We start from the raw sequence: 15,893 nt of genomic DNA on the forward strand, positions 1-15,893 counted from the left end.
GGATGTGATGTCGGCAGGCGGTGTGTGTAGCTGTGTGTGTCCGCCATGCTGAGGCTGGTGAGTTTGGCTCTGTCTCTGTTTTTCGTCTTTTTTCGGCTCTAAATTCATCACAGACATATCGATAATCGATTACAGTAGAGAAACTGATTAATGAACTGATATTCTGTGGCACTTCGAGGACCGTAAACGGCTTTATTAACTCTGTTAACTGGACATCATCCCGAGTTAGCCGCTGTTTCTGTTGATCTCCAGATTCTTTAGTTTTAGATTCAGATCGAGGGTCAGATCGAGGGTCAGATCGAGGGTCAGATTGAGGGTCAGATGGAGGGTCGGATCGAGGGTCAGATTGAGGGTCAGCAGAGCTGAGAATGAAGAGTTTGGAGATGAAATAAATAATAAGTGAACTGATAAATTACTCACTCATCACTAATTTACTGTTCTGCTCTGTGACGTGTCTAATTTCAGTGCTCTAAGGTCTGATTAGTGACAGTGAGAGATTTGTTTACAGTGAAGTCGTAGATCATTAAAAGTCGGATATTTAATGGAAAGAATATGAGAATGTTATAAAACAGATTTCACCAAAATTACTTTACATTATAACAGCTTTCTGCAGCTACTAATAGAGAAATTCTGAAGCTCACTGTAGGAAATATATATGTATATGTGTGTGTGTGTATATATATATATATATATATATATATATATATATATATATATATATATGTATATATATGTATATGTATATATATGTATATATATGTATATGTATATGTATATATATGTATATATATGTATATATATATGTATATATATGTATATATATATGTATATATATGTATATATATATGTATATATATATATATGTATATATATATATGTATATGTGTATATATATATATATATATATATATATATATATATATGTATATGTAATATAGAGCTGTAACTGTCACCATGTCAGGAAATGTATAATAAAACACTAAAGCTGCAGTTGTGGCAGTTTTTTAGTACATTACAAGGTAAAAGTTCGTTTTAAAATACTCCACCATTTTTATCCTTTTATTGTCTTGCCTAATAACTTTAAAATTGAGTTTCATCACAGTATTCTTTCTTTTGGCCGTTTGGCTTTGGAGATGATCACTCTGTTATTTTTTTTTGTACCTGCATTTTCTCGAAGGAATTTTGGGAGGGGATTTTGATTAATGCTGTTCGTGTCTGTGCACAAATGAATTTCTATAAGTGAGACGATGGTCTTGTTCCTGAACTATCAGACTAATTCAAGTAGAATACATGAGATTATGAAACTTTTAACCTTATTGAGTCACGGCATCGGGTCCTAACTTTAGGCTATTCTGACCTGAATTTTTTGTGATTCCTTAACTTCTGTTAAATGAAGTTATTAAAGTACTTCATTGAGTAACAGATCAATGTATGACTTTATATACCAGTAAAATGTATTATTATTATTATTATTATTACTATTATTATGTTTGGTTGGTCCAGCAGTGACACTGAGGTGTTTAAAAACTCCAGCAGCACTGCTGTGTCTGATCCACTCAGACCAGCACAACACACACTAACACACCACCACCACGTCAGTGTTACTGCAGTGCTGAGAATGATCCACCACCCAAATAGTACCTGCTCTGTGAGGGTCCATGGGGGCCTTGCCCACTGAAGAACAGGGTAAAAGGGGGCTAACAAAGTATCAGAGAAACAGATGGACTACAGTCTGTAACTGTAGAACTACAAAGTGCACCTATATAGTAAGTGGAGCTGATAAAATGGACAATGAGCGTAGAAACAAGGAGGTGGTCATATTACATAGGTTTTACATAGAACCTTTTTGAAAAGGGTTCTCCCGTTCTCCTATTAGTTGAGTTAGTAGAACTCTGTCGTGACCCCCAGCATGAACATCTGCTAACCTTTCTCTCCTTTTTCTGCAGGATTCAAACGATGATGACGTGTCATTATTTGATGCGGAAGAAGATTCAGCCAGAAATTCTCGAAAATCAAAAATCAAGTAAGTGTGTTTGTGTTTATGCAGCCGTCTGCAAACGTTTGGGCCAAATTTCATGTTGATGTTGATTTTCTAAGTGAAAATAAGTAACGCATCCTCTACAGAGACACACTACCGCACATTTTATTGATTTAATTACTGTTTATTTGCTGCATTTTTTTTTTTACATTTTGGGAAAAAAAATATATATTTAATTATTTAGTTATTTTTGGCAAGACCTTTTAGTCATTTTATGTTTGTGCAATGAGGCTTGTAATGAGAACGTAGCCTTTATGCCACTGCAGACAGGCCAGAATCTAAAGTTACCTTCAAGCTTACCATCAAGAATGAAGAAGAGTCAGTCGTACTGAATACAAATATAAAATATACAAAAAATATTTATTTATTTAGTTATTTTTTTTCAAAGTCTTTTTGTCATCTTACGTTTGTGCTGGTAGCCTTGAGACATTTGTTGTAAGTTTTTCTAAGTTGATTGCCTGTGACCATCGTTGTCGAGGGTGGGGCTGAAAGATTAATCGTTTTTATATCAAAATCACAATTTCAGACAGTGCAAGTTTCAAATCGCAAGAGCTGAAAATTTTTTTAAATTATAGCCTACATTCTCAAAAATATCCTAAGTTTGAAGTGACAATAATAACAGAGATTTGTAAACTGCATGTAGAGTTAGACCAATCAGAGGCAGCCAAACCTCCATGTGTTGTGACATCAAACCACAACTTACTGATGGTCTGGCGCGCCACATTAAAGGGTCGAGTATAGAGCTGAACGATTTTGGCAAAATATCTAATTGCGATTTTTCTGACCAACACTGCGATTACGATTTAAACTGCAGTTGATTATAATTGAGACGGGGCATTTTTTGACTAAGAAGATCTGCATATATTTTTTCTGGCTTGAGACTTGAACTGTTAGCACAGTTAACCAGCCTGCCAGGTATTTATGGTTGTGATGTCACAGCAGTTCACAAGCTCCATGTTATTAGGTCAGATTTCCCTATTTAAAACTAATGTCGTATAAACACTGTTGATAATAGTCTCACAGTCTATAATAAAAAAAGGTTTGCAGCTCTTGTGACTTTAAAATTGCGCTCTTTTAACTCTTATTCTCCAGGGTATATTTTGGTTTGTGGAATCTGAATTTACATGACCAAATCATAAGGCAAATTATTCAGTAACTGCATGAAATAAATGTACATTTTATTTTATTTATTTATTTTTTTGTAAAATCTCCCCTCAAATTAACAGAACATGTGTTTTATGATCACACATATTGCTATATGCTTACAATTTACTGCTGAAAGCCAAAAATCTTAGACGCTCTCTGTATTATTTTATAAAAATAATTTTTACAGAGCAGATCACTGAAGAGACGCCATCTGTTTATAGTTTATAGCCCAGATTTGTGGAAAAATGGGTCGACTTTCAGTAGAAAAAAACAACTGAGTTCAGCTTCTTTTATTATAAGGGTTTAAAATTACATCACCCATCTATTTGACTGGAAAGAAGACAGTTACAGCTCTCATACGACCCCCACCTTTAGAATGTAGCTTATGAAATATGAAAGTTATGAAGAATATGACGAAGTGCGTTTTGGAACCACCGGTGGTCTCAAGGAGTTGAAGAGGTTAAGATTTCAATATAAAAACGATTAATCTTTCAGCCGTAGTCGAGCATCAAGCCAAAAAAGGGTTGATATTCTGGCTTTCATGGCTGAAAAATGGGCCTGAACCTTAATTTATAGAATATATTCGCGATTTAAACCACAGCCGCTATTTTAGTCTGAAAAATCACGATTAAATATCCCCGAATGGTTCAGCCCTAATAGAGGGTCTGTATGAGCTTGTGTGTTGTGTAGCTGTAGTTTGTGTGTGTTGTGTAGCTGTACTGTGTGTGTGTGTGTGTGTGTGTGTGTTGTGTATCCACGGTGTGTTTGTGTCTCTGCAGGCACCCCGTGGCCTCGTTCTTCCACCTGTTTTTCCGGGTGAGTGCGATCCTGGTCTATCTGCTGTGTGAGCTGCTCAGCAGCAGCTTCATCGCCTGCATGGTCACCATCATCCTCCTCCTGTCCTGTGACTTCTGGACGGTGAAGGTTAGTGGTGGTGCTTGCAACCAGGCCAAACCATCAAGCTCATCATCAAGAATGAGGTCATCAGTCATACCTAAAACAATGATGCACGATAATCCAGAGATTAGAAGATTTTGATTATTTATTTATTATTTTTTATGCGTTTTCCTTTTTTACAATACATTTTAATTAATGTTATCTGGTTTGAACACACTTAAAAAAGATGGTTCGTCAAGGGTTCTTCAAGAACCCTTTTTGATGCTAAACACAAGTCTCTTCAGAAAAGTTCTATATAGAACCATATACAGCATAATCTCTGTCAGTCTGAAGAACCTTTCATGGTGCAAAGAACCCTTTAATCATGCAAAGGGCTCTTTGAGTTCATGGTTCTATATAGAACCATTTTCTTCATTCAAGAACCATCTTTTTTAAGTATAACAATGGAAGAACCCTTTTAGGTGCCACATAGAACTCTTTTTCAAAAAGGTTCTATATATAACCATCTACAGCACATTCTCCATCAATCTGAAGAACCCTTTCTGAATGCAAAGAATCCTTTTTGGAAAGGTTCTTCAGTAAATAAAATGGTTCTTTAAAGAACTTTGAATACTCAAAGAACCCTTTGTGTGATTGAAGGGTTCCTTGCATCATGAAAGGGTTCTTCAGATTGATGGAGAATGTGCTATAATATATATATTCTATATAGAACCTGTTTGAAAAGGGTTCTATATAGCACCCAAAAGGGCTTTCCTGTTGTTACAAGATTGACGTCATCACAATAGAAGAACCCTTTTGGGTGCTATATAGAACGCTTTTCAAAAAGGTTCTGTATAGAACTATGTACAGCACATTCGTATGAACCCTTTCATGACGCAAAGTATCCTTTAATCTTGCCAAGGGTTCTTTGAGTGTTCATGGTTCTTTATAGAACCATTTTCTTTACAGCATTATGTATCAGATACAGTAAATTGAGCTGTCTATAGTGTCTTGGTTCCTGTATGTAATAATAAAAGCAAGCTTTAGTCGTTTGTGAGCCACACTAATTGTTCTAATTTGTTTTAGAACATCACAGGCCGTCTGCTGGTGGGTCTGCGCTGGTGGAACCAGGTGGATGAGGATGGGAACAGCCGCTGGGTGTTTGAGTCCAGAAAGGTGGGTCTGTGTGTTTGTATATGAGAGAGCGAGAGAGAGCGAGAGACATACACAGAGACATACAAGCCACAGTGCGCTGCTTTATATTTGCATCGATATTTGCTTTGTATTTGCACAGGAATACCTCCTTCCTGACTCTGCAGCCATGAACTAGCGAGGGCGGGGCTTATGCTGTTGACACACCCAAGCTCAATGACAGTGACTGGGCTTGAACAGACAAAATGCAATCAGAACTTCACCTTGTAATCAAAAAATGCGTCAAACCTAAGAAAAATTGTATCACTACACTGTTAAAATCAACTGCAGCCTGTAGTTAAACTCCTTGGAATAAATGGTTCTCTTAAGCCCCATTCAGAGCGGATTAGTTCATCTGTAATAAAGCATCTGTAATAAAGTCTTTACACTTCTTCTCAGTGATAAAACTGTCACACCTGGACGGCAATAAAAATATTCACTGTCCAAAGAAAAACTAGTATCTCCGAAATAGTAACTTGATTAGTTATAGAGGTTAAAACGTTCTTTGCTTTTAATGTTAATGAAAAGAGGTTTTATTGAAGGTGATTTTGGAGCGTTTCTATTGGTCCGTTCATCGTTAATTTTCACAGTGTAAAGTACTGCTGAGCTCAAATGATGTAGAAAAATAACAACTGACAAAATGGAGATACATGTTTTTCTCTGGGCACTGAATGTGTTTACGTGCATTTAATAATCCGATAACTGCAGATTTTGTCAGTGATCTGATCAACGCGTTTACATGCACTCGTAATCAGATAATGGAGAAACTCCAGATCTACATGAATCAGACAGTAATCAGATTTCTGCTTAACAACCAGCCAATAAACTCACAGAAGAAGACGTGACCTAAACGCAACGTAAAACTCAAACTTTTTTCAAAACATTGCGAACAATATTTAAATAAAGAATATTTAAATCCTTCATTTCATCAAGCATGTATTTGGTTTCAGTGTCGCTCCAAAAGTGTTTTGCTGCGTCTCGCAGCGATGCTGCTCGCTCATTTCCGGTACCGCCGTCTGTTTTCGCACATGCTCAGACTGAGAAATCCGAAAGAAATCAGAGTAAGAGTTTACAGCACTGAGAAATCTGATTACTGAGCTAAAATCCAGCCTCTTTATCAGATTTCTTAATCAGATTTCTAGACCTTACTCCGATCTAAGAAATCAGAGTGTGCTGTTTACATGACCATTTGAGTAATCAGATAACTGCAGAAATCCGATTATGATCGGATTGTTGAGTGCATGTAAACACACTCAGTGATGCGCTGTTTTAACAAGATGTTAGTGTCTAATGAGCAGCATTATTGCTCCATTTTGCCTGCTGTATTTGATATTATAATTCTGGAGCTTCATCTTAAAAATAACAACATTTAATCACACAGAAGTGAAATGTTTTGGTAGTTTTTTATTTGTTGTTTGGTCGAAACTTTTCTTCAACCTCTGCTAGTCTTATTTCTGTCTTACAGTCATGGAATGTAAACGGGGTGCGCAAACGTCATCAAGCCGACTGATCAATAACATGATTCATTGCAGACAGTTTTTCATTATCAGCATTATTGATCATGTTGATTAGTTGTTCCAGCCCTAGAGTCTTTCTTTCTCTTCCTGCTCTTCTTCTCCCAGTGTGGAGAGGATGCTGGTTCTACCAACAAAACCAGTTAAATATCTGAGAGACTCTGCCAAAACGTTTAATGTTGATAGATGTGCTAGAAGACTAAATACGCTGAGTAGCTGGATGTGTTTTCAGATTAAACTAAAATGATGTGAAGTTTCCCAGAAGCATCTTGGTGTTAAGGTCATCTTAACTGGTAGAGAGAGTGTTCAGGGTGATGCTCGCTCTACCATTTGGGAGTTATCTTTGTGCTAAGGTACTTTTGGGGAAATCCCGCCAGAGCAGCAGGTAATTATCTCAGGGGAGGAAAGAACCCAGCACTGGTTATGAATGTAATCCTGTCTGAATGGGGTTGTATTGATACTCTTCACAGTGCAGCCAGAGTTTAGTGTCAGTCCTTTGAGAGTAACTGTGCTGTGTGTGGTGTTTTTAGGGCCACGCCCAGCAGCTCCCAGCGTCTCTCCCGTCTGATTCTGAGGCTCGGATCTTCTGGCTGGGGCTGATCATCTGCCCTGTGCTGTGGGTCATCTTCACCTTCACCGCCCTCTTCTCCTTCAAGATCAAATGGCTGGTGAGCTCTCAGAGAATCCTGAATAATAATAATAATAATAATCATAATAATAATCTTTATTTATCTTTTTTTATGTAGCACCTTTCATGCAATAAAAATGCATCTCAACATGCTTCACAATACAAAGTGAAAACAACAGAGGAAGAAGAGAAAAAAGATAAAAATAAAATAAACAATAAAAATGCAACACAAAGCTAATAGCAGAAAAGGGGATATATTAATAATAATTAAAATTAAAATGCACAAGATAATAGTATAGTACAAATATAAGTATGTGTATATAATAAAAATATAACTAACAAGAAAGCAAAAGTAACGTTCCAGTAAAAACAAGGGAAACAATAAAAAACTAGTTAAATGCTAAAGTAAAGAAACATGTTTTTAACTGTTTTTTAAAAAAACATTGACCGAAGGAGCCCAACGAATGTTTATAGGTCACGTGTTATAGATTTATGGTGCGTAAAAACAAAACACTTTATTTATGCAGCACTTTTCATACGTTAAAAATGCAGCTGAAAGTGCTTCACAATACAATGTAAAAACAGCTGAGGAAGAGTAAAAAGATAATCAAAAATAAAATAAATAATAAAAATGCAACAAATGAAAGTAACAAAAGGGGGATATATTAATTATTTAAAATTAAAATGCACAAGATAAAAGTATAATATAAATGTGTGTATTTATTTTATATATATATATATAATAAAAAATACAAATAAAAATATAACTAACAAGAAAGCAGAAGTAGCATTCCAGTAAAAACAAGGAAACAATAAAAACGAGTTAAACGCTAAAGTAAAAACGTGTTTTTAGCTGTTTTTTTAAAACATTGACCGAAGGAGCCTGACGGATGTTTATAGGTCACGTGTTCCACATCTTTGGTGTGTGAAAACAAAACACTGCCTGTCTGCTCTCTGTAAGTTTCTTACATGGATATGGAGAAGCAGCACTGGATGATATTTGGAACATGATCTGTGTCAGCTGTGATTGTTGTTGAGATTGTGATGTTTTAGAGTCGGAGCAAAACTCATTACATCATCTGATTTTTGAAAACATCACTGTGCACCAGTGGACACCGCAAGTAGTCAATTTTTTGTTTTTGGTCACCTAATGTTGAACATATTACAGCTGTCAGCCCTTTGGCTTAAACAAAACCAGGCTTAATACAGAGTTCAGTTGATGTGCGCACTCATAAGGGTGTGTATATCAAGTACAGGGTGAAGATTAATCCGATTTCAAAGCGCCATATTTTTACAACCGTGAGGCGCCGAGGAACCAATCACAATCCAACTGAAAGAGGGGGTCATAGAGTTTCTGACTGTCAGTGGAAGATGGCTCCTTCAGTCTGAGAGGAGATGAGACCCCTGAGCAGAAAGCGTTCTGCGTTCTCCACTTCAATAAGAGTGAATCTGTCATAACTGTGCAGTGTGATTTTCGTGAGCAGTGAAGCTCCAACAGCTCAGAGCGTTCGTCGTTGGTTCCACAACACTGGATGATCTCCGAAATCGCACTGAAAGAGCCGTGAGTGCAGCAACACCCGACACGCTCAATCCAGTATGGGATGAATCTGACTATGGTGTTGATGTTGTCTGTACAGCTGGAGGAGGTTCAGACTGAGACCTTGAACAATTACATAATAAACTTTATGCTCATTAAACCATTTACAGTTTACTGCACTGATCTGTAACGATTTACAAGAGAAATAAATCATTTTGAAATCAGATGAATCTTTTTGAACCACCCTGTATTTTACAGCGGCTCTGAACATGGCTCAGCCAATCAGAGTTCAGAATCGAAACTGTCTGTTTAACAATAGATAATTTGACGGGTCGCATCCATGGCTTTAGGCTCGCTGGTAGAGCTGAATGTTTTGGGAAAAATATCTCATTGGGATTTTTTGGACTAATTTTGCAGTTTCAGTTGCTTGTTTTCTATAAATTAAAGTTCAGACCTGTTTTTTGGCCAATAAAAATATATCCACTTTTTCTGGCTTGAGGCTTGAATGCAGTGTGTCAGGCTGCCAGTAAGCTGTGGTTGTGATGTCACAACACATGGAGGTGTGGTTGCCTCTGATTGGTCTAACTCATCAACAGGCAGTTCACAAGCTCTGTGTTATTAGGTTACGTTTCCCCACTTAAAACTTAAGACAATGTTGACAACGTTGTTGATAATGTAAATTATGATATATAAAAAATTGCTGCTCTTGTGATTTAAAAATTGCACTCTCAAAATTGTGATTTTGATATAGAAATGATTAATTGTTCAGCCCTACTTGCTGGTTAATGACTTTAATCTCTGACTAATGATGATTGATTATCAGTCAAAATAAAATAGGCATCCCGTTGTTTACGTATCTTCAGTATAATAATCACTGATTGCATTGATAATAGTGAAAGCTGATGGACTGGATTTCTAGAGTTTTGAGGTTGTTGAGGTTGAGTTGATGGATTAATTATGCACTTCTGTGTCTGTTTGCTGTGTGCAGGCGGTGGTGATTATGGGCGTGGTCCTACAGGGAGCTAACCTCTATGGGTACGTTCGCTGTAAAGTGGGCACCAGGACTAATCTGAAGAACATGGCCACCAGCTACTTCGGAAAGCAGTTTCTCAAACAGGTGCGTTTCTGATGTTTGTGTATGTAGTTAGTTCATGAAGTCTAAGAAACAGATTTCTTTCTTTTTCTTTAGGCACTGTTTTTCCTCTCCACCTTCAGAATGTTTAAAAAATATATATTTTTAGGACAAAATCTTCCTAAAACAGTGTCTCAGTCATCAGGCAGTGAATTCATAACCATTTACTGTAGTAACTTTCTGTGAGGAGCTTTTAGAGGTGGACGTCTGGTTCCTATCACCACCACTGTGAACAGTTCTGACTCTGTAAGTTTCTCTAGAACAGAGCGTTTCACACCAAACCACTCTGAATGACTTTGTTTTAGAGCTGGGCAATATGGCCAAAAATGTTATCACAATAAAAAATTTCATATCGTTCGATATGGAAACATATCACGATAAATGTAAAATCATTATTTCTTTCAAGTTTGAAAGCTGATTTCCGCTCATGAGTGGTCAGTCACTGTTTTAAACTTCCTTTATGGTCGGAAAATGACAAACACTCACCAACCAGTGGAACAATTCACCAGTCTGTCATGGGAGAGTGGGAGAAAGTTTCTGGTCAGCTGTTTTGACCAGCTGGAAAAGCACGGCATTATGTAATAGTCAGAATTTAATAAAGAAAACAGATAGAATAGAATTCAGAACCATTGGCCAACTGCGTTTGCACACAGAGGAATTAGACCTCCGCATTTAACCCATCCGTGCAGTCAAACACCCACATACATACACACTAGTGAACACACACAGTAGGGGCCAGTGAGCACACTTGCCCGGAGCGGTGGGCAGCCCTATCCATGGCTCATGGGGAGCAGTTGGGGGTTGGGTGTCTTGCTCAAAGACATTTTAATCACATACTTTCGGCTCAGGGGATCAAACAGACGACCTTCCGGTCACAAGGCTGGTTCCCTGACCTCCAGCCCACAGTGTAGCTCGCATGAACCCACTTCTTTCTTTCACTTTCGTTGTTTGTGAATGCACTAATACTAAAATCTGCCTGAGCGCTGTAACAGTGCTGTAGTTGTGAGGAGCAGACGTGATTTAACGCTGCTAAAGCTGTTAGGATGTTAGGAAAGAGGAGAGTTCACTGTAGGACAGTTACAGCACTGACCTCATCACTCAGGAGAGCAGATCGCCGGTCGCTCCACTCAAACAGGGAACATATAACTCCACGTTTCAGACGTTGCCAAAGTATATTTGGCGACTCATTTTACTCCTTGCCCCCCCCAGTATCATGTCGTAAAACTCAGAAGTGCGCCCTCTCGTGGTGACAACAGAGTAGTATCGCTTTCCTTGCAATAGAAAACGCCACCAGGGCTTTCACTAGAACGTGGAAGTGTGAGAATGGTGTATTATATGGAACATTTATAGAACATTTCTTATATTTCTATCAGAAAAGTTATATTGTGATAATTATCGTTATCGTTTTACCGCCCAGCCCTACTTTGTTTACATCTTAATTAATTAATTATGCAGAAATTCTGAATCTTTTTAACCCCAAAGGTAGATTATGAAGTTGTCATTACCATTTCTCCTGTTGGACTGACTTTGGTTTGGGCTTAAGTGAGAAACCCTGTGAAAAGTAAAAAAAAAGGTAAAAGAAGAAGAAATTACTCTTCAGATGTTAAAAACACGCTCAAATTTCATCATATATTCTCTCAGCACCACACTGATCTTACATTACACTACACTCTGTACAAAAAGCATCTGCAGCCTCATTTAATAGGTGTATTGGTGCCATGGAGTTCAGCTGGCAGGCCTTTAAATCAAATCAAAACATGTTTATTGTCACGTCACATTTACACAGGTGTGAAGGTGAGTGAAAATCTTTGGTGTGTAGCCCCCTTGTAGTACTTAAATATATATATATATATATATATATATATATATTGTGTGTATAGTGTGTGTGTGTGTGTGTATATGTGTGTGTGTGTGTATATATATATATATATATATATATATATATATACACATTAGTATACACCAGTGCTGCACCATTCCCAATGCACAGTTTTGTACATTAACATAAGTTATGAAATAAAAGCTATAATATGTACATTTGTACACTTGTACATATATGCAATATGTGAGTCTGAGGTGTGTGTGTGTGTATATATATATATATATATATATATATATATATATATATATATATTCTAGGTTATACAAGATATGGTAGAATATGTATAAGATGTCATTCTATATGTGCAGGTATATATTTGCTAGATTAAAGTTACGTTAGCTGAAAAGTGTGGGGGGCTCTGAGGTTTAATTGTCTTGTGTGCACTAATGTTTCCTCTCCTGTTTGTTTCTGAATGCAGGCTCTGAGCAAACAGGAGGAGTCCTGAAGAGGAGCTGCTGAAAGTATTCCAGCATTTTTGTAATATTCCTCTAATTTTATAAACAGTGTTTTGAGTTATTGGACATTTCTGAAGCTAACAGAAGCACGTCACCGTCTCTGCTCCACAAGGCAGATGCTGAGCTACAGTATTTCAAACAGACACTTTACGCTTATTACGTTATGTATTTTTTACGAAATATTTGTGAGTTGAATTTTCTCTAATTTATTTACTATGAATTCATGCTCTCAGACTGTGTGAAGATTTTGGACTTTTATGTTCATCTTGCTCTTGTAAACTATGAGGGATTGTAGAATGAAGTCTCTGTGAAAACCCCAAACGCTGATCAGGGAATACAGGACGTAGGGCAGAGCGCGGCCCAAGGTAACGCTGTAAAATGCAGCACGTGTATCTCATGTAGTTAAACAGGTTCTAGTAGAACAAGATTTTGGTCATCCTGTCGTGTTCCCATAGCAACATCATCTGGGAATTTTGACAGTGGTCAGACAGATGTTTCTCCAGATTCACCCTGAAGTTTTTGTACCATAAAAGTAAAATTTTCATTGTAAGTGTTTTCATTACTGTGTCCTCCCAGAATCACAGAATTCGCTTCAATGTTACTCTCATCTCCCCCTGGTGGCTGTAATAGGTCACTGCAGATAAAGAGCTCACAGTGAGATCCAGCCAGGCTAAAGTGAAGCCTCCACCCGGCAGGGTTAGTTTAACACACTGATCCAGCTAAGACCCCCAGAGTAAACAATCAGAGAACTTCATATCCCCCCACATACATTCAAAACATTTTTTGAACATGTTATGCACAGATAAATCAGAAACATACTAAAGATTAATATAGTTTTAAATATTTTAGTTTGGAAAGCTTGTATGGTTTAAACAACACAGAGTTGTATTCAGTTAATTGTACGACGATGTTTTAGGGCCACTGTTAAAATGATAGACTTTGAGAACAAAGTCATAAAGTTACAAAAATAAACACACAATATTTGGAGGAGAAAGTGGGCTAACTGTAGGGGGCTAACTGTAGGGGGGCTGCCATAACGCGTTGGGGTCTCGGTTGCTGTACTGGCGCCGGAGCTCCACTCACTCCTGTCTCTCTGCGGATCATTTTGATCATCGTTCTCACTGTCTGTGAAACTTCATGCCCTCTTTGAATGGGGGGAGATGTAGCCCCCGATAGCCGTGTAGACGACCCTGCCTGAGGTTCTCCTTCAACAACAGACAGACAGTTTCCTCTGAGTCCGTCTGGCTCTTTATTCTAGATAAACACAGTTTCCTGCTCAGCCGTTTCAGCCGGTTCTTATCCTAATAACAGGCTGGTGCTGATGTGCAGGAGAGACAGGGAGACTGAGTGTTTCTTTATGGGTGAATCGATATGAAAGAAACTCCACCGACTCACTGCCCCTCATTTATCACGAGGAGGTGCTGCTTCCCTTCGCAAAGCCTTTGGACACAATATTGTGACCTTTCCCGGTATTAATGCCACTTTATTCTCGCGATTCTACAAACTTTATTCTCGAAATATTATTAATTTCAAAATATTATGATTTTATTCTCAAAATGTTGCGACTTTTTTCTTGAAATATTACAACTTTTTTTATATTATGATCTTATTCTAGAAATATTGCAACTTTTCGAAATATGACTTCTTTTTCCAAAATATGATTTTTTTTTAGAAATATTACAATTGTATTCTTGAAATACGACTTTATTCTCAAAGTACATTATTATTTTAATTTTTTTTAAAGTGGCCCTAAAACGCCATTGTATAATTGTGTTTTGTGTTCATCAGACTTTAGGAAGGTTTTACCATCTGCAGTCAGTCTGCTTTTGGCGTAATTGTTCGTATTTATTCATAGGTCATTTTCTGGAATTAGGCACAGATTAATCAGAGACGTGCTGAAGATATTGTGTAAAAAAAATATACACTCTTAAAAAGATGGTTCTTTAAGGGTTCTTTAGTAAAGACAACGGGCCTCATTCACAAACTGTTCTTAAGAAGAAGTTTCTTCTTGAAACCCACTTTACGCAGTTTCCATGAAGATTCTGACTCACCGATGTTCTCTTATGTGGGATTTGTTTCTTAAATAAGAACAGAATCTACTCACACTCAAGAGCACAAAGCTGAGAACAGTTCTGCGTTTTAGGAACACGTCATGAATCTGACGTTGACTTTTTCCTAGGATCTTTCTCAAGAACACACTTAAGAACAAACTTAGAAAGATACTGGAGAATGAGGCCCAATGGTTCTATATAGAACCAAAAACACTCAGAGAGCTGTTTGCATGATTAAATGGTTCTGTGTTTGGTGAAATGGTTCTTCAGACTGATGGAGAATGTGTTGTATATAAATATATAGTTCTATATGTTTTGTTATGAATATATAGAAACAGCCTTTTCACAGGACTCTTCATTCAGCAATCCTTCTTGGTTTATTATGGTCATATAGACACATCTTAAAGGGGAATTCCACCAATTTTTCAAAATTTTCATTTCTGCATCATTGAGTGAGATGTAAACAGAGTGACTCAGAGTGGTTTGGTGTGAAATGGTTCAGATGTCTTTACAGTGGTGGTGATAGGAACCAGGGGTCGCCATGACTACAACACAAATATAGACATTTTATTTACTATCCAGAACCACCAGTGAACCTGCACGAGTCTTCTGAGTTTATATGGAATGTTGATGATGGGAAAAACAGGTTTTCTTTGGGGACTATTTTGCCTCACAGTGTCCTGCATGTGTCCCTCCACCACGAATGGATTTTTAAGACAGACATCAGGCAGTGAATTCATAACCATTTCATGTAGTAACTTTCTGTGAGGGAGCTTTTAGAGGTGGACGTCTGGTTCCTATCACCACCACTGTGAACAGCTCTGACTCGGTAAGTTTCTCTAGAACAGACCGTTTCACCCCAAACCACTCTGAACGACTCTGTTTACATCTCAACCATTTAATTATGTAGAAATTCTGGAAAATCTGTGAAATTATCCTTTAAGTACTCCAGATATTTATCTTATGTTTTGCTTTAGACTAAAGACGATGTAACTGGCTTGTGTGTCTTTGCACTGATGTCTTGTTTCTGACATTTGCAGATGTGTAAACATGTACATACCTGTGTAAATGAAACCATGTAAAATATTTTTTGTGGAACTATGAATAGAAAGTTTCTCAGAACGTTGATGTAGAAGCTGTTGTGGTGTTTAAAATAAACAAACTTTTGAAGATTTTTTTTTTTTCCTTTCTTACCAAATTTAGTTCAACTTATTTAAATTTATTTGTTCCTATTAGATAGCATGTTATTTTTTTTACATATATATATATATATCCATCCATCATCTAAACTGCTTATCCTTCTGGGTCGCGGTGGGGTGCTGGAGCCTATCCCAGCTGTCATTGGGCGGAAGGCAGGATACACCCTGGACAGGTTGCCAGTCCACCGCAGGGCAGACAGACAGACAGACACACTCACACCTAGGGGCAATTTAGCACGTCGTG

General features: G+C 37.4%; 1 protein-coding gene across 1 annotated transcript; it reads left to right on the forward strand.

Moving 5' to 3' along the window:
* Window positions 1–15,625, forward strand: tvp23b (trans-golgi network vesicle protein 23 homolog B (S. cerevisiae)). The gene is made up of 7 exons (XM_036571885.1): window positions 1–57; window positions 1,947–2,023; window positions 3,964–4,108; window positions 5,147–5,236; window positions 7,296–7,433; window positions 9,919–10,047; window positions 12,363–15,625. Exons 1-7 carry the CDS (start codon window positions 46–48, stop codon window positions 12,387–12,389), a joined length of 618 nt encoding a protein of 205 aa, XP_036427778.1. The 5' UTR covers window positions 1–45; the 3' UTR covers window positions 12,390–15,625.
* Window positions 15,626–15,893: the final 268 nt, after the last annotated feature.

The sequence above is a fragment of the Colossoma macropomum genome, unplaced genomic scaffold (genome assembly GCF_904425465.1).
Source record: "Colossoma macropomum unplaced genomic scaffold, Colossoma_macropomum, whole genome shotgun sequence".
Classification (NCBI taxonomy): domain Eukaryota; kingdom Metazoa; phylum Chordata; class Actinopteri; order Characiformes; family Serrasalmidae; genus Colossoma; species Colossoma macropomum.